This window comes from Papio anubis, chromosome 7 (genome assembly GCF_008728515.1).
Source record: "Papio anubis isolate 15944 chromosome 7, Panubis1.0, whole genome shotgun sequence".
NCBI classification, from domain to species: domain Eukaryota; kingdom Metazoa; phylum Chordata; class Mammalia; order Primates; family Cercopithecidae; genus Papio; species Papio anubis.
In genome coordinates, this window is record NC_044982.1 from 128,648,091 (window position 1) to 128,668,241 (window position 20,151).

General features: G+C 42.4%; 1 protein-coding gene across 1 annotated transcript in view; it reads left to right on the plus strand.

Moving 5' to 3' along the window:
• The window catches only part of LOC116275810 (annexin A2), a 49,363-nt gene that overhangs the window by 14,250 nt on the left and 14,962 nt on the right, over positions 1-20,151 (plus strand). The window contains exons 3-4 of the mRNA XM_031668576.1: positions 2,980-3,079; positions 18,636-18,730. Of these exons, the coding sequence (XP_031524436.1) occupies positions 2,980-3,079; positions 18,636-18,730 (195 nt within the window). The remainder of the gene's footprint in view (positions 1-2,979; positions 3,080-18,635; positions 18,731-20,151) is intronic.

Here is a 20,151-nt window from a genome sequence, read left to right on the forward strand (position 1 = left end):
CCATGCCCGGCAAGGATATTTCTTTTAAAAAACCAAGAATATGTGGTGGCGGGCGCCTGTAGTCCCAGCTACTCGGAGGCTGAGGCAGGAGAATGGCGTGAACCTGGGAGGCGGAGCTTGCAGTGAGCCGAGATCGCGCCACTGCACTCCAGCCTGGGTGACACAGCGCGAGACTCCGTCTCAAAAAAAAAAAAAAAAAAAAAACCAAGAATATAATGAAATTGTTATAATTCATTTGTTTCCTTTTTTACTTTGACTATTAGGGAGTTCAGAACTAAATTGAATTTTCTTTCATAGGAAATATGTGAACCTAGACATTCTGTTGCATTTGTTTCTTTTTTTTACAATTAAAAAATTTAAGCTATATGTGAAATAAAATTATTTCAAATACTTTTAGAATCAAGTGGAATATAAATTGTGAATATGTAAAATAACTAATGACACTATACATCTTCCAGGTCATCTTGGCAGAAATGGCTTTTATACAAACTCAGCACTAATGCTGGTTTATAGCCATATCTGACAGATCTTTCAAAATATGCTTTGATTGAAATTAAAATGCAATGTATCACTCAACAGAGGTTGACAGTGACTTGGGTCACATGGTACAAGACCCTCTGTATTGTTCATGGTACTTGCCATCAAAATGTTCAAATTAGTGGAGCCTGTGAAAGCACAGGTTGTATGGAGTGTAAATAAAGCCTATAGAGTTTTTTTTAAAAGTCTTTTTTCTTCTTGAAACTTGTGCATGCTCTTTTTGACAGTAATACAAACTGCATGTTGAGGTCTGACAAATTCAGGTGCTAAATAATTTGTTTCTCTAATGGCCTTAGATTGTTTTTGCTATCAGGTTTTATAAGAGGGCTTTTCGTGTAGCCTCTGAAGTTACTCTACTTTAGTATATTTCTATGTGTGGAGAGGTGGGGCAGAAATAGAAAATGTCACATGTTCCCCAGTATTTTAAGGAAAGAAAAGATAACTCAACTTTGCCTCACTAATTTGATTTCAGACAAGTGGATTTTATAGGTAATAGGTTCAATTCTCTATTTAATTTCATTTCCAGAGGCACTGTAAAATGACACAAACCTTTTCCCTACTCACTGTTTTTGGAACAAGACAACGTATCTCCTGGTGAATGCAGTCATATGTGATGTGGCTCAATGGCTGGACTGCCTGCCTTGTAAATAACTGATGGCACTCTTAATAAATGGGAAAATGTTTTTCCTTAGGTTTCATCCACATTTTATAGCTACCACAGCAAACACACTGAGCATTTCAAAATAGCACTTTGCCTTTTTCCGGAATGTGTGCTCCGTGTCATCAAGTTCATCTTACTGGAAAGTTTACGTGGTGAAATTAGATGGAACATACTTTGATAATGCATTGCATGTCAAAGTTACAAATATTAACTGGATTTAATATTTGGCCAAGATAGTCTTCACAAGTGCATTTGGAAACATTTGTCAAATACTGAACTTAGATTTCTGGCCTGTCCTGGGAGACATCTAGGAGGAAGGCATCTTAGTTGCTCACCTGTACAGTCTGAGTGCTAATAAAATGGAATGTGGTGGGTGCTGGGTGGTTTATAATGTGTTGCCTGTGGGTGGAGAAGTAACTCAGGGATCTTGGCCTTTTCACTCTTTACAGAAACTGCACCAAGGCCAAGTCATCACATTATATGGGCATTATGTGCGGGGGAGTTGCGGTGGGTTGTAGGATGGGAGTCTTGATGTTGAGGGTGGGCAGTGATGCTGCCTCCACCAGCCATCAGCCAACCACAACTAGATTGTCCATCCTCTTTGTCTGCCCTTTGCTTTGGGACTGGGTAGGAGGGAGAGGGAAAACTGTAAGAGCATTTCAAAGAAGGAGGGAAGTTCATACCTTGAAAGGAGAACTGATGTAGAAGCATGCCATTGTCCTTACCTCAATCTGGAATGGGAGAGATTCCCACCTGTCAGATCAGGAAGGATAATGAGCTTTGAAAAGCACTCAGAGGCTGGGCGTGGTGGCTCACACCTGTAACCCCAGCACTTTGGGAGGCCAAAATGGGAAGATCACTGGAGCCCAGGAGTTCAAGAGCAGCCTGGGCAACATGGAGAAATCCCATCTCTAAAAAAAATGAAAAAATTAGCCCGGTGTGGTGGCGGGTGCCTGTAATCCCAGATACTCAGGAGGCTGATGTGGGAGGATCACCTGAGCCCAGGAGGTTGAGGCTGCAATGAGCGATGATCACACCACTGCACTTTAGCATGGGCAACAGAGTGAGATCCTACCTAAGAAAAGAAAAAAAAAAAGAAAAGAAAAGCATTGGGAAAGGAGGAGGGTGTGGTTTAAAAGGCAATAAGAAATCTTAGCAAGAGTGGAGGGTGGTACGCAGAAGGAATGGTGTTAACGAAGGCAGAGGGAAGGATACAGAGGAGAGAGGGGAGGAAACACAGGGAGGATGTGGGCCGTCTGGTCAGACCACTTTGGTGCCACAGTGGTGACCAAAGTAAAGAGGCGGAAGAAGCTGCTTCCATCATTGATCTGCATTGTAAGCTCAGCAACACTAGCCCACTAGAAATTCGTGCGCCTGTAGCAGGAACTTGACTAAACACTCTTATCATTGAGGCATTTCCATATTTTCAGCTTATTTCAAATTGTTGCCAGCCCAGTATAATGGTCTTCAGAGCCTTCCTGAGTAAATAGTGGCTTCAGGTCTCCAGCTTTGCATTCTCTACTTTTGAGCTCTCATGAAAAGTAAGATGAAAAGTTGAAATTGAGACAGCATATTCTAAACTAGCTGAGCCTTTGAAGAATTATTATTAGAAAAAATGAAATTACTTGCATGAAGTGTGATGGTGTGTTAATACCTACCTAGTTACTTAGTATGAGAATGATTTGAATTGTTAAATGAAACAATAGGAAAACAGGAATTGTTATTTCGACAAGAGAATTTTAAATGTGTGTCATTTGAGTATGTTTATCTTTTAACCTCAGCACTCTACACCCCCAAGTGCATATGGGTCAGTCAAAGCCTACACCAACTTTGATGCTGAGCGGGATGCTTTGAACATTGAAACAGCCATCAAGACCAAAGGTAGGTGATACATTTGTCCTCCTCTTGTCAGGGTCTTACTGAGACATTTTTGGTTGTCTCTTTATTCTCCCTCAAATTGCCATACATTGGTAATTTGAAATTGTCATTGAGCTTTAATGGAGTGGATCCAGACCTGGCTCAACCCATGCCTCCTTTCCTTCCTTCCCTCCTTCCTTTCTTTCTTTCTTTTTCCTTCTCTCCTTCCCTCCTTTCTCCCTTTCTTCCTTCTCTCCTTCTTTCTCTTTCTCCCTCCTTCCTGCCCTTCCTCCCTCCCTCCCTTCCCTCCCATTCTTTCTTTCCTCCCTCCCTTCCTTTCTTTCCTCCCCTACCCCCCACTTTCTTTGGCGAGATCTACAACATGAGATAGTATTTAAACCAAGTAGTGGTTAAAGGAAATCAGTCTAGGAGCCAGATCTGGTCCTAGGGGTATGCGTTTGGGTGCAGCTCTTCACTTTGAGGCTTCAGTCCCTCTTCTGCAAGGAAAAAGTTGGTCGTGGTGGTCCCTAAGGGCACTTCTTGTTCCAAGTTCCCTTGAATTTAATTACATTTGCTGGAAAAATGCTGGGAAAATCTTACTGCATTGCTCTTAGATTGATCTAGAGAGTGAAAAATTCAGACTTTTTTTTAAACCCCTATAAGTTCTGCTGCTCCTTAGGCCTGGAGCTGGAATTAGAAGAGCTGTCAGAATGAGTATATTTCCTCAAGTTCTAGGATGAGTAAGAGAAGACCAGGAGGCATAAAAACCCTCCTCTTGAAATAAAACAAAGTGCCAATGGGTTAGGGTTGAGGAAGAGCTTCTTATGGTCATTATATTGTTTTCTGGGTCTACAAAATAGGATGTTCAGACTTTCTGGGCTTATATTAATGAAGCAATCCTTGGGGTTGCCCCATCCCCTGAAAAATATTGCAGTTCTTGTGGTGACTTTTGTGATTCTCCACTTTTCCCCCCTTGGATAAAGCACTTCCTTTCACCATGAGGCCAGATTGGGATACAGACATGACCCAGCACAATTAGAGCTGCTGCTGGTTCATACCCCGGGTAAAGAGCCATGTCACATTTTTCTCTTCTATGTACAGCGTTTTAGCTTACTGACAGACTTAGACAGTTCACAAACGGTTCATTGAAAGACTGAGAAACCTCAACCAGGATGACCTGGGAACCTGTAACTAGGATGATGTCCTGGTTTATGCCGGCGTATTTACTAATAGTGCACCTTGCACTCTCAGAACTGTCTTATTTTGGAGGATACATTGTATGGTCACCTTTCCTAAAACTGTGTAGAATCTGGTGACCTTGTTTCCAGAGACAGGAAGGAGAGTAGAAAAATCCATTTAACCTTCTATGGTTCTAACAAGATGTGAGGATTTATTTGCATCATCTGCCTCAGGGAAGCCTTATGTTCTGTGTGGTTGCTGTGGACCACCCCCCAGATGACTGTCTGCACAGCTGAGGGCAGAATAATGAAGCATCCAAATTAGACTTTTAACAAAAAAAAAAAAACTCTCTTTTTTTTTTTTTTTTTTTTTTTTTTGAGATGGAGTTTCGTTCTTGTTGCCTAGGCTGGAGTGCAATGGCGTGATCTCGGCTCACCGCAACCTCTGCCTCTTGGATTCAAGCAATTCTCCTGCTTCAGCCTCCCTAGTAGCGGGGATTACAGGCACACACCACCATGCCCAGCTAATTTTGTGTTTTTAGTAGAGACAGGGTTTCTCCATGTTGGTCAGCCTGGTCTCAAACTCCTGACCTCAGGTGATCCGCCTGCCTCCGCCGCCCAATGTGTTGGGATTATAGGTGGAGCCATCTCGCCCAGCCCAATCTTTTTTTTTTTTTTTTTTTGGTGCTTTTAAATTACCATTCTTGCCAAAAGTTACTAATCAGAAAATTAAACTACAATCTGCAGGGCTTGTTTTACTACAGTCAGTTCCAGTCAGTGGAGCATAGTGGATGAGAACGTGTGTGAGCCCAGGTTCAAATGCTGGCTCCACAGCTCACTCATTAGCCATCTGACTCGGAAAACACGGAACTGATAAGACTGAGTTTCCTTGCCTATAAAGGGGCGCTAATCAAAGTTCCCACCTCACGGGATTGTTGTGAAGTATGAAGCATTTAGCACGATGCCTGGCATATAGATGGTACTCAAAATATGTTACCTTAAAACACACACACACATGCACATCCACCTCCTTGTGGTCTGCTTTCCTAAAACCCATGCTACTTCACTATTTAGATGTGCCTAGATTCATGTGGTTTCCCAACATGCCATTGCAGCAACCCTAAGTTTAGCAGTTAACTCATCTAGCAAAGATGGTGCTTTTCCCAAGCATGGGACAAAGACTTCTTTTGTCCCTGCGTGAGAAAGCACTTAGTGCACTGGAATGTAAAGATTGCGCAAATGAACTCTGGTCACAGCTGAAACTCTCATGGTAATAAAAATACCTTCAGGCCCTTTTGGAGTTAGTAGAAAAATACTCTAGTTTTTAGACAGAAACGTCTGGAGGGCTAAGGCTTAGATTCCAACATTCCAGTTTGATCAAAAGCAGCTGACATTATCATTATCATCATTGCAACTATTTATGAAATGTTCATTGTGGGCAGATATTGCACCAAGCACTTCAGGAACATTTATCTTAGGTGAACTTCAAAGTAACCTCTGATGTAGTATTCTGTCATCCCCAGTTTTTGGGTGATTTAAGTCAGGATTAGTATGCCTGAGGTCTTTTGGCCTTGGATCAAACTGGGATTTGAACACAGCTCTGTCCACCCCTAGGCCTGTGTTCTTAGGCACCATGATGTAGCACCCACCTGTGAGGAGTGGATTTTTTTCGTTGCCTTGAATTATTTTCAGATATGAAAAACATTGTGCATCTGTGGTCTTACTGACTTTCTATTAAGTCTCATATTTGTGGTCTAGCTTTAGATTCCCCATCTCCCTTTTTTTTTCCCCCCCCAGACTTAATGTCCAGTGAGTTTCACTTAGGACCACTTTTTATTTATTTTATTTTTATTCATTTATTTTTTTGAGACAGAGTCTCACCCTGTCACCTGGGCTGGAGTGCAGTGGTGTGATTTTGGCTCACTGCAACTTCTGCCTCCCGGGTTCAAGGAGTTCTCTGCCTCAGCCTCCCGAGTAGCTGGGATTACAGGTGTGCACCACCACGCCTGGCTAATTTTTGTATTTTTAGTAGAGAGGGGGTTGCACTGTCTTGGCCAGGCTGGTGTGGAACTCCTGACGTTGTGATCCACCCGCCTTGGCCTCCCAAAGTGCTGGGATTACAGATGTGAGCCACCGCTCCTGGCTTATTTATTTGTTTACATATATATATATATATATATGTGTGTGTGTGTATATATATATATATGTAAGAGTCTTACTTTGTCACCAGGCTGGAGTGCAGTGGCACAATCTCAGCTCACTGCATCTTCTGCTTCCCTGGTTCAAGCTACTCTCGTGCCTCAGCCTCCCAATTAGCTGGGAGTATAGGCATGTGCCTCCATGCCCAGCTAATTTTTGTATTTTTAGTAGAGGCAGGGTTTTGCCATCTTGGCCAGGCTAATCTCAAACTCCTGGCCTCAAGTGATCCACCGACCTCAGCCTCCCAAAGTGCTGGGATTACAGGCGTGAGACACCGCACCTGGCCTACTTAACTTATTTTTGATGCTTAATGATTTTAGAGAGTAACTAGGTTTTGCAAGTCCATTGGTCCTTTAAAATAATTTCTAGATTGTTGGCATTGTTAAAACCCTAAATCCTTTTAGGAAACTATTGCGAAGAAAGAATATGACATTCGTAAGAGCTCAGTGTTGATATTAGCATTGGTTATGATAGTGAAAAACCAGATACATCTTTTATTTGGGAAGTGTGTCTTGAGGTATACTTCCCTATAATCATTAAGTAAATGATTAAGTAAAACTGTAGTACATAAATAATGTGTAACTCCCTGTATTACATAGAATGTCTGCAGAACGTAGATAGGAAAAATAAAGTTTGTCAATAATTTTCAACATCTTTGTTGAGATACAGTTCATCTGCCATATGATTTGCCTATATAAAGTGTACATTTCAGTGTTTTTAGTAGTGTATTTGCAGAGTTGTGCAGCCATCACCACAGTAACTTCCCTAACACTCATTTTAACATCCATTCACCTTAAATGTGTCAGTTGCATCAAGAAATGGAAATGGAATAGTATATGCTATGTGATCACAACCACAACGATTTTTTTTCTTTTTTTTCTTTTTGAGGTGGAGTCTTACTCTGTCACCCAGGCTGGAGTGCAGTGGCACGATCTTGACTCACTGCAACCTCTGCCTCCTGACAGAACCCTCCTGGGTTCAACCAATTCTCCTGTTTCAGCCTCTTGAGTAGCTGGGACCACAGGCGTTCACCATGACACCTGGCTGATTTTTGTATGTTTAGTAGAGATAGGGTTTCACCATGTTGGCCAGGCTCCTCTCGAACTCCTGACCTCATGTGATCCTCCTGCCTTGGCCTCCCACGGTGCTGGGATTACAGGTGTGAGCCACCGTGCCTCGCCTACGATTTCTTTTAATCAAAAAAGAAAAAAGGCATTAGCAGTGGAAACAGATGTACCTCACTTCATGGTGCTTCCTTTACTGCACTTTGTAGATATTGTAGTTTTTACAAATTGAAGGTTTGTGACAATGCTATTCACTTTATGTATCTGTGCCAGCATTTTTTAGAAATAAAAGTATTTTTAAAATTTAGGTATGTATTGTTTTTACACATAATGCTATTACATAATATAATATAATATAATATAATATAATATAATATAGTCACACTTTTGTATGCATTGGGAAACCAAAAAATTTGTGTGACTTACATTGTTGCTATATTTGCTTTATTGTGATGATCTGGATCCGAACCAGTAGTATCTCTGAGGTATGCCTGTATATGGAATTGTGGGCAATTGATCCTTTTCCTTTCTTGCGCTTTCAGTATATTCTGTATTTCTGTATTTTGCAAATTTTCTATGATGACCTGTATTACTTTCATAGCGGAAGGCAGTAAACTTAATTAAAAACAAAAATGAAGTCATTCATTGCAAAGGATAACAACCCTTTTGTTCTTTTCTCCTTCTCGTTGATATTATTAGATACTGGATAACTAAAACCACTTAAAAATGAGCTAATTAAGATCTTACCTTCTTTTTTTAGAATGCCTTTTACCTTAAGTGTCATTAAGAAGCTTATACCACACCTTGGCCCCACTCCCACCTCAAACCCTTCCTCGGGAAGACACAATACTAAGTAGTTGGTGTTTCCTTGACATCAAAGGACACAGTATAAACCTCAAGTGTTGATAGAAACAAAAGCCAAAGGACCATGTGACGATGACTGTCTGGGCCTCTTTCTCTCCTAGTTGGGGGTAGCCATATGTCTACATGTGTATGTGAGTGTGCCGGGATGTTACCCACTCCATGTGACATTCCATTGATTTCCCTGTGGTCTGTGGACTCTCAGGAAGAAGAGCTGGGAGCAGGCCACCTTGGAGGAGTCTTAATCAGCTGCTGTTGAGTACATGGATGGTGCACAGGAGCAGGCCTGGAGTGGGATGATGGCTAGGAGGGCAGAGCTGGTCAGAGACCTGTTGGGGAGCACTGCCTGCCATGGCCAGGGCATGGCTGCAGGAGTCATGAAGGCTGTTCTCACAGATGAGCTGTCAGTCACACCTGCACATCTTGGTTTAGCTCCTCACTTACAGCCCTCTGTTAGAGAAGAGAGACTACTTTTCTCAGCCAGGCTGCCTCCTGGCACCCTCGAGAGAATATATTCCTAATTGCTGCACTCACCTGAATGAATATACCTCCAGGTGTGCAGACGAAAACAAAAAAAACCGTCCTGGATCACTTTCCAGTGCTTGGGAAGCGGCTCTTATTCACCCCTTCCCCTAACTCTTGTCACCCCTCTCCTGTGAGCTGTTACGGTATCTTTTTTTTTTTTTCTTTGAGATGGAGTTTTGCTCTTGTTGCCCAGGCTGGAGTGCAGCGCACAATCTCGGCTCACTGCAACCTGTGCCTTCTGGGTTCAAGCGATTCTCCTGCCTCAGCCTCCCAAGTAGCTGGGATTACAGGCACGTGCCACCACGCCCAGCTAATTTTTTTTTTTTTTTCATTTTTAATAGAGATGGGGTTTCTCTGTGTTGGTCATGCTGGTCTTGAGCTCCTCACCTCAGGTGATCCACCTGCCTCGGCCTCCCAAAGTGCTAGGATTACAGGCATGAGCCACCATGCCCGGCCTATGGCATCTGTCTTCTAAGGGACCTCCCTGCTTCAGCCTTTACAGAGTATCTTTCTTTTTTTTGAGACGGAGTCTCGCTCTGTCGCCCAGGCTGGAGTGCAGTGGCCGGATCTCAGCTCACTGCAAGCTCCGCCCCCCGGGTTCACGCCATTCTCCTGCCTCAGCCTCCCGAGTAGCTGGGACTACAGGCACCCGCCACCAAGCCAGGCTAATTTTTTTTGGATTTTTTTAGTAGAGATGGGGTTTCACGGTGTTAGCCAGGATGGTCTTGATCTTCTAAACCTCGTGATTCACCCGCCTCAGCCTCCCAAAGTGCTGGGATTACAGGCGTGAGCCACGGCGCCCGGCCTATAGAATATGTTTGTAGCTTCATCTCTAGCTCTGTTCACGGCCCTCTACGGAGCACGCCTCTGCCTTTGTTCTTTGAGGAGCATGCAGCCTCCTTCCTCCCCACCTCAAACATCCCACAGTTCCCACTCATCTCTCGGTCCGGGCCAGTGCACAGCATCAACAAGCTTTTTCTGAGAAGGCAGAACCAGCTATTTTTTGGTCTGTGTTCTCATCATACTCTACATATTGTGCTTATGAGAAGGGGGGAGAAGCACAATACTCCTAAAATCAAAATAAGTCTGCTTTGTTTCTAATTTGAAGGCATCTCAGTATTTTTTGCCTATGCTGCCTAAACCAAATGCAGGATTGTTTTGTGTATGCGCCGGCTTGAGGTAGACTGTACGACGACTTACCTTAATTTATGTCTAGTTAGAAACTGAGTAAAGTCATGCAAAAGTAGTAATACTGCTTAATTAACAAGAGGTTGCTGAGACTTAATCTGTAGGAGTCTCTTGGTTTAGATTGGCCTTGGGTTAAATATATACTGTGGCGTGTACAACACAGCTGTGAATGGTTTACCATATGGGTCCAAATAACTAGAAAGGAAAGTCAGCTAAATTAGAAAAGGATGAATCTAGACTCCAGAAAATAGATTGTAATTAGCAGCAGCACAACCCCAGAGTTAGCGTAAGTGCCAATAAACTGGTACAGCTTTGGTCTCTCTCTGGAAGGGGAGGGTAATGAGTTGCCCTGTTATTATTGCCAGTTTTGATTTTAGCAGTATTTGTGTTCTCCGGAAGGGATGCAAAAGCCGGTGATTTTTTCCCCCCTTTCTCAGAAGCACAAGTATGGAAGCATAACTGCACCAAGTTTTGCACTTATTTTTTTCTTATAGTTTTAAAATAGAACTGCTTAAGATTTCTGTGGCCAAAAGACTAACATCCCACGCCACTGCAGAACACGCCAGGATGGATATTTTTGGTTTCACCTGCACACCAGGTATATTCATTTGGCTGAGCAGAACAATTAGAAACATATTCTCTTAAGGGCGCCAGGAGGCAGACTGGCTGGGAAAAGTAGCCTCTCTCCTCTAACACAGGGCTGCAAGTGAGGAGCTAAACCAAGAATAGGTCTGAGTGTGAGCTCTTCTGTGACTCGTGTAGCCCAGGGCCCTCTCACCCTCCTGGAAGGGAATGGACCCTTCCCAGTTGCTGAGGCCTTTCTCTCTGTGTTCAAGTTTACTTTAGACTGAGTTCTCATCTTACAGCAGTGCTGGGAACAAAGAGGCCAGTGCTGAGTCACAGCCACTCTGACTCCGCCAGCACAGATTTTCTCTGTAATGATATTTGTCTATGTAGCTATGTAGGTGCCAGACCCGAGCCAGGTAGCTATCAAACACTGGAAAAGGAGTCCCTGGAGCTTTTCTAATTGTAGGCATCAGTTTTCATCACCTGCCTCTCTTCAGCTCTTTCGTTTTTTTTTTTTTTTTTAAACTGTTACCTCTTTTCCCTGAGGAAATCCAAATACCAGTTTCACCCAGGGACAATGGCCGTAACTGGATTCTAATCTGGTGTCAGCAACGCCAAGAAAGTTCTCCACTGTCAAGGGAGTTAAGGGTGGCTATGTTGGTTTCTCTCGCATCTGTTCACATTTTTTTATTTTCTGTCCCATGAGGCTGACGGAGTAACGGGGCACAATACAGTGCTTGCATTTTATGTGTGTTCCTTCACTGACGATTTGATTTGGATTTTGAGCAGTGGTATACTTTCTGTTTTCCTGCTGGTCTTGTAGCTTATTTCAGAAATATAATTCTGCATGGAAGGCAGACAAGGTTCTAGATGATTAAAGTAGCCGGTGAGATTACCAAGACATTGATACCTTAAATCCTTTCTAAGGAACTCAGTTGAAGTGAGATCAAAGCAGAATGGAAAAAGAAGAAATTTGATTTTTGGACCAAAACCACTTCTTAGGCACTTAGGTAAACCCTGCTTTCCCTGAGTTGGGACTGTGTGCCCCAGCCGTGCCAGACTTGGGAGAGGCACCAAACTCCCCTGTCTCCTTTCACCCTGTGCAAAGTGTACTTTCTCTCCCGTCTCTCGGCAGCTGCCAGAGTTTGTCGTGTAACTGGACTACTCATCCATGTGTGCCAATGGCAAAAATGTTCTCTTTCTTTGCCCCATATTTCAGATAGATATTCAAATGCAAGCAGGGGCCAGGCTTGTGACAGAGAAGCTGAATGAAGGCAGTAGATGTGTTTCTAGATGTTAACTCAGCCAGTCTTTTCTGCCTTCTGGTAAAATAAGTATTATCATATCTCTGTTTTATGGGGTGAGATGCCTAGGCCTAGGGAGGGAACTCATGTGCCCCAGGATCTCACAGGTCTGAGTCCCATGGAGTTTCCAGAGCACTACATTGTGGCTGCTACTTATCTAGAGGCCTCCCCTGGCGTCTGTCAGCCAGCTGGGTGTCCTGTCTTGGTGAGAGACGCTCTGGAGACAGTGCTCGCTTGTGCTGGATGACCCAGAGGGGCAACTTTGATAGCAGGGGTTCCGGGCCAGCCAGCACCATGGTGAAGGTGCTTTGGGTAGTCCTATGGCTAGAGGGGAGCTTTTCTTTCCCTAAAATTTCTCCCAGTAGGTGGGTGACTGGCTGGCATACTAGGCTTGTTGGGAAGGCCTACCTCCCTCTGCCGAGTTAGTAATGTCTCTCCTCAGAAGAGAGTCTTCTAGCTCTTTCTGTTGAAAAAAACCTCAGCTGGGTTATCCCTTTAGTGGCCATGCATTATTACCAGGTGGAAAATCATTACCTACAGATTACCAAGTGTAAGTGCATTTGTATGTAAAAATTTCAGCCCAGTTCTCTACACATTTGACACATTATTGTCCCATATCCTTTATAGGAGCTAGATGGTGGAGCGTGGTATGAAAAAGTATCAGAGTATAATTTTAAAAAGGTACAGACTTGACTCATAGGATAAACATGTATTAAACATTTATTTAACACATTGAGGTAAGGCTGGTTCAGAGGGAATTTGAGATACTGGATGTTGGTAAGTGTTGAGAAAAGAATGTTGGAATAAGATTGTTGTGCCAGGCTGGGTGTAGTGGCTCTTGTCTGTAATCCTAGCAGGCAGGAGAGCCTGGGCAACAAAGGGAGACCTCATCTCTAAAAAACATTTTTAAAAATTAGCTGGGCGTTGGTGGTGAGTGCCTGTGCTTCCAGCTACTCAGGAGGCTGAGGCAGGAGGATCATTTGGGCCCAGGAGGTCGAGGCTACAGTGAGCCATGGTTGTACCACTGTGCTCCAGCCTGGTCAACAGAGTGAGAGACCCTGTTTAAAAAAAAAAAGAAAGCTTGTTGAGCTGGATACAAGACCATTCATGTTCTATAGGGCAGTGAAGCCACAGCCTTTGGGGTTATCCTTTCTACTGGACCACAATCTACAAGTTAACATGTAACCCTGCAGAGTGTATGCCCAAATCAGTAGAAAGTAGCATGTCAGGTAAGACAGGTCCCTTGAGCATGAGTCTTTGGGTCTGTGAGATAGTGCTTCAGCACATACCTGGAGGATATGCTGTCTTCCTCTTGCTTTATTTTCAAGTTTTGCATAATTTTCTATCACAGGAGGCAGAGTTGCCCAGTGCAGTGACCCAAGGTCTTTAGTCCTGGTTTGAATCTCAGCCCCGCAAGTGTCTTGCTTGTGTGACCTTGAGCGAGTCTCTGCCTTCTGTGAGCATTGGTTTCCTCATTAGTACAACCGGGATGACAGTGGCACCCACCTTAGATAGGTGTGGTGAGAATTACATGATAGAATATGGGCATCTGATAAAAATGCCTGGCACATAGTAGGTGCCTAGTAAAAAGTTATTATTATTTTGAGATGGAGTTTCGCTCTCGTTGCCCAGGCTGGAGTGCAATGGCACGATCTCAGCTCACTGCAACCTCCGCCTCCTGGGTTCAAGCGATTCTCCTGCCTCAGCCTCCCGAGTAGCTAGGATTACAGGCGTGCACCACCACACCTGGCTAATTTTGTATTTTTAGTAGAGACGGGGTTTCTCCATGTTGGTCAGGCTGATCTCAAACTCCTGACCTCGTGATCCGCCCACCTTGACCTCCCAAAGTGCTAGGATTACAGGCGTGAGCCACAAGGTTACTATTATTATAATAATAAGGCAAAAGGTTACTATTATTATAATAAATGAACTATGTCCACATGTACACACCCATAGCTCTGTGGCGCTGTCCTGTCTTTGTGGCATGCCTCTGACCTTCTTTTTGTAAAGATGATTTTTTTCTCAGCTTTGATACTTGTATGCTCAGTAATCTTAAGTCATGGTCTTCCCCATAATATAGGTAAGGAGAGGATCTGGTGGACAGTTTTCCTTTGTTTTCCAAGTCAGCCCCCACCCTCCCGAGACCTTCATCAAACACAAATGAAATCCATTTTCTTTGTGCATTCAGTGTGTCTCGGCAGATGTGAGTCAGCATCCTGTTCAGAACGGCTGTTGGTGCCTTGCCATGGACAATAAAGACACACATTTTCCATGGAATGCCAGGCGCTGGAGCTGACTTGGGGTTTCCACCCGCCGAGAGGAGGAGGAAACTCCAGGAGGCTGATTTTGTGGTTTTGGATGCAGCCATCATTTTAAACTGCCAATGTTCTCTATGCTTGGAAAATACAGTAAATGATTTATGGGACCCAGGACCCCCAGGTTTCTCCTGGCACCCTGCTGTCAGCAGCGCCTCCCCATGGCATTCCCTTGGCAAAGCTGTTGCTTCAGATTAACTGGCATTTGGAACAGTGACTGACCTCTGGGGTGCCCATGATCCAAGTGTTGAAAATATTGTTGTAGTTAGCTAATTAGATTTAGCTGACTATTTTTGTTCAAGGAGTAAATGCTTAAAGACTTCCTTGTGCTGTTTCCCATCAGGAGCCAAATACGTTTGTGTCTTGGTTCCTCACCAATGTTGGAAAAGTGTAACTTCTATTAGTTTTGAAAAAAAATTGTAAAACATCTGCCTGAATTACAGAATTCATGTTTTCATCCACATTCTGTGGGATCACCGTATCCACATCACTCTTCCTTGTGGAGAGCCTTTGCTTAGATGACTTTGTGATCACTCATATCAGACACAGGAGGAAGAGGATGGAAAAGGAAGTGTTATTCAGGTTTTCTGTTTCTTCTTTATGCCCTTGCCCCACCCACACAGTTTCTTTAGACCCTGGGCCCTTCCGCCCAGCAAACACTTCCTTAAGCACTGGAACACGACAGGTCAGAGAGTATAAATCAGGGAAGGCAGAGCCCCATCTCCCGGGCATCTCGCACTATATTGAATTTAGAGCTTTTCTGGTGTCCTGGCACTGGCTGTGCATTGTTGATGATGATTGTGCTGACATAAGTATTCGAGGTTCCGTCTGAGTCCTTCAGTTGCATCCTGGGTAGAAATGGTGAGTAACTGGATGACCTTTGCAGCCTCAACCTGTACTGAATAATTTTTCACGGGAATAAATGGCCTCACCAATTACAATAGCAGGGCAAGAGGAAGCAGCAGTGTTCTAGAGATAAGATGGTTCAGTCCCATTTGAAGATGCATGTATTTGGTATTGCAATATAGGACATGACTTAAGTGGCTTTGACTAGGCAGCTGATCCTGGCTTCATGATTTTTTCCTCTTTCCAGTTCAGTTTGAAACATGCAGACAATGGTATGGGAGAAATAGGTGATGCAGGTGAGGTTCTTGGGCAGGGCGGTGGAACGGGAGTCTTCTACTTGCAGAAATAGCCTCCATTTCATTTCCTTGTAGTTAGTGGCGTTAGCACTTGTGCAATGCATTACGGCTGTTCACTTGTAAAGTCCCAGCACGTTAGATACTGCCTCTCAGCTGGCTGTTAGCTTGGTAAATAATTTAGGTAAAATACATTTCGATTCCTTCAGACTATGGTTGTTGCTGCCTCCTAGGTAAGATTCAGGTTAACCACCCAGGCTCTTTATGGGGATTTCCAGTAATTGGATTAAATTCTATCTCTGCTGGCTGGACACTTAGCTGCTATGGAAAGAAAGGCAGAAAGCTGTTTCGTTGACTAAGAGTGCGGGACTGCATCACAGCTTGTGGAGTGAGCTCTTTAGATATTACTTCTTACCTGGGTTGTTTGGACAGAAGTAAGCACTTCTTTCCCTAAAATTGTAGTCGACCCTGTACCTCACAAAAGCAGTTGGTAGAAGTAACACAGAAGTCTTTTAGATAGGTAGATTTCTCAAGACGTTTCCATTTCCCACCCGTGGTTATCATTTTCTGTTGGTGATTCTCAAATAAAGAATTACTGGGGAGCTTGTTGAAGTGCTGCTTCCTGGGTCCCAAGTTCTAGAGAGCTTACTTACTAGTTCTGAGGTAGGGCCCAAGGGACTGTGTTTGTAATAAATGCTTCATGTGATTTTAATGCAGGTAGGCCGGGAACCACATTCTGACCCAAACACAGACTTTGCATTTGTTTTTAAAAGAGAATACTTTTTCATGGGTCAGTGTTCTTGGTGTGCATTCAGGCCAGCCGCCCCTAGGTTGACTTCTGAAAGTAATAGAATTGAGGTTAGAGGATAGAATTGTGTTTTGTGACATTTTCAGTTGGTGGGTAATAAAATTAAGTACAAAGCAAAACACATTAATAAGCAAGTGGTTTTCCTGATATAAAGCTAGAGTCATAGAATTTTGAGAGACAGAGCAAGAGAGCAAACAAGCGAACACGTGTGTGGGTAGGCATGCATGCCCAGCAGCCCGGGCCTATGTCCACTTTGTGGATATTTTAGAGTCTTTGAATTAATCTCCTCTGCCTGTTCCTAATTGAAACAAAATATAAGTTAAAAATTATATCCATTAGTGTTTTCTGGAAGCAGAATTTGGGGGTCATTGTTCAAGCCCCCTTACTTGTGCCAATATAGAAGCTGAGACCCCGGGAGAACAAATGTTCACACACACAACACATGCGGGGATGGGCTGCAGTCACTCTGAGCCTTAGAGCCTCCGCTTATGAAATAGAAAAGTCACTATCCCCACTTGGTTGTTATGAGGATTAAATAAGATAACTTGTCTTACGATGTTTGGAAACTGAAGAGAATTATATAGATGTAATTCCTAATTATTATGCATACTGTGTTTTCTTCTAACTGAAGTATTTAGAGCTATACAGGGACTCTCTTGAAGTGAAGTCACTAGTTGATTCTAGAGAAATGACTGCCTGCCACTCGCTGGGTATTTAAAAAAACCCATTTATGGTCATTATGATGAACTTTGAAAGTACAGATAATCAAAAGAAAGAAAATTTAAAATTATATATAATCCCAACACTCAGATGATAACTATTACAATTTTGATATAGAGATGTCTAGATATTTTCTTATACATGCATACACATTTGACAAAAATGAGAGTATACTGAGCATACTGCTTTGCAACCTTTTTTTTTTTTTTTAACAGTACCTCTATTGTGGATATTTTCCAACATTATTTAATACTTCTATGCCATCATTTAAAATGACTGCATAGTATCCCATTATATGGAAAAAAGAACATTTAATCAGCCTTTTATTGGACACAGGTGTTTTTCCTAACTTTACTTTTCAATATTATGTACAGTGCTGAAATAAGCATCTTTGAAGCTGAATCTCATATCCAGCAATTGGATTTCTATGTTTACCTTGGCTACTCTAAAAATCAGAGCTAAAGTTATAGATGCTACAGTTAAGATAGCCAGCATATTGATATGGACTTGCTTTGAAAAGAGCAGATACATTTTAAAAAGTTATTTATTTTTATACCCAGAAATTCTAACTTTATACTTTTTGATCTGACACACTTGGGAAGTGAAAATACTTCCTCTGTCAATCTGCTGTTTGTTTTTGTCTCAAGCATTACAGTTTTGACCTTTCTGTTTCTTCAGGACTCCTCTGATTTTCTTCAGGCCAAGCCATTTGTAGTTTGCAAGTGACCTTATAGGTTTAGTGACTCTATTCTCTCACCCAAGAATTACTTATCCGGTTATGGCAAAGACTCTTTCTTTTATTAGACAAAGTTAATAATCAGTCAGGAGAGAGACTTTTCACATTCTGAATTTACAAACTCTGCTTTCTTAAGTTAAGTGGCATGTTAGGAGTATTTCTGATATAAAATTGGAAACTTTCAGACACCAGAAGGCATTGCTTATCTTTGTAAATACACATGTTCCAGTTAAAATAGGTACTAAAATATTTTGGTGGCACTTCAAAACTCCCAATTTAGATTTAATTTAGATTAAAACACTTACTCTTTTTAATAAAGTTATAAAATTGATTATTAAAATTGCCTATTGAAGATTAAAAGCAGTGGAACGTTTATTTTCCTTACAAAACAATTTTGTCTTCAATAAGTATGATTGCATTAATCAATTATGCTATGAAAGTACAACTGCCATATTAAATCTGACTCATTTGTCATGACAGTTTTTATAATCATAGAAATTATACCTAGCAGCTTATATAGCCATAATCCTGCAATAAATATAAATAATTATCTCTGTTAATTCAGTTTGCAGTTACTCTCTATTAAATCCCAAGTTAAATGGCAATTTGGGGACCTTCATTTAAAATCCTACTAAATCTCTGTTGTTCCATCTGACTGCCAGAGCCCCACATATGCACCTCCTACTGTTGATTCCAGAAACCAATTTATGAATAAAATAGTTTTTAAACCACAAATATTTAAAAGGTCCATTTAAGCTTGAGGTTTGAGGCTCTCAGGAAAAAAAAGGAAAGAGAGTGTACACATTGGGTAGAGGATGCTGACAAAAGAGCTGGAACAATCTTGGTGTCTTGGTATTTCCGTTTGAAAAACAGTATAGAAACTTCAGTTTGAAAAACTCTGCTTGACACCTTCTATGTAAGCCCAAAACACTAGAGTATATGGTTGAGTAACGATTAACAACTTGTATTTCCGTAGGTGTGGATGAGGTCACCATTGTCAACATTTTGACCAACCGCAGCAATGCACAGAGACAGGATATTGCCTTCGCCTACCAGAGAAGGACCAAAAAGGTACAGGCAATTCCAAGGATGGAGGGCATTTCTTGTTGAATTTTTATTTCCTCAGACATTGCTTTTTCTTTTCATGAATTGTGGCTCTCATGAGCAAAGACTTCTGGGACCATTGGATATCTAAGATTTTCTTTTTAAATCCTTGTAAGAGTCACTGCACGTGTGTGTGTGTGTGCACGACACACAAACACATGTGGCCTTTAGAGCAGCTATCCCCAACGTTTTTGGCACCAGGGACCGGTTTCGTGGAAGACAATTTTTCCACGGATGGGATGGGGAGGGATGGTGTTGGGATGAAACTGTTCCACTGTAGGTCATCAGGCATTAGATTCTCATAAGGAGTGTATAACATAGATCCCTCGCATGTGCAGTTCACAGTAGGGTTTGCACTTCTATGAGAATCTAATGCCACCGTTGATCTGAGAGGAGGCAGAGCGCAGGTGGTCATGCTTGCTTTAGAGTGCTTGGGAGCTTCTGTATAAGGACAGTACCCTCCTCCAACCCAGGCTACCTGGAGGGAGAACTTCTGGGAATAGAAAGTTAGGAATAGGGAACGACAGCAACAGGCACCATTTATTGAGTGCTTACTTTGGGCCAGGCACTGTGCTCAGTTTTCTGTAGCAACTCCGTTTCATCTTTCTGACTTCTGCTGGTTCTTGATAAGATGTTTCTAATTTAATTTTAGGACACTAGCCTCCACTGAGTGTTGATCCTAACAAGCTCCTCTCATTTAAACAATATACACTTGAATTCTTAAGCGTTTTGCAACGAGTGGGCTTAGTTGGCAGTTCATTTGGTCTGCAAAGCTATCTTCAACATGCCATGCTCCTACTATTTAAAGGGTCTTTGTGTGCTTTTTCCCTTTGCTTGTCCACTAGTGGTTAAGAAACAACCAGTGCGTGTTCGTCCTTTATTTTGTCAGTTTTAGGAAATTTTATTTTTAAGGATGTGCTGCTTTATTTTTAACTTCTTGCTATTAAAAGCTTTTGATTTATTCTTAGACAGTGCAGTAAGTGTGGCTTCCTGCAGCTCCCATCTGACTTATGGCTTTCACTCGTAGCCACAGTGGAGGTAAGCTGGAAGGATTCTAGAAGAGACATTTCTGCCCTTGGGATTGACATGACCAGCAGGGTCCTGGGAGTTGCAGGTCAAGCCTTGCTACACTTCCATTCCCCACACTCTAAACAGTTGGAAAGGACACAAATAGGAAAGCATTTGGCTTCTTTCATCTCATGTGCATTAAAATTCTTCTTTCTCTAGACGTATATTAATCTTTCTGTAGTGAGGCATAGAGGGGAGTGCTTTATTTCTCCAGCTTCCCAAGAGGGTTTGTGAGCTGGTTGGAGCCAAGTTCCCATTGGAGCAGAAGGCTCATCTCTGGACAGCATGCACAAAACTTGATCTTTCAGCTGTCACTTACA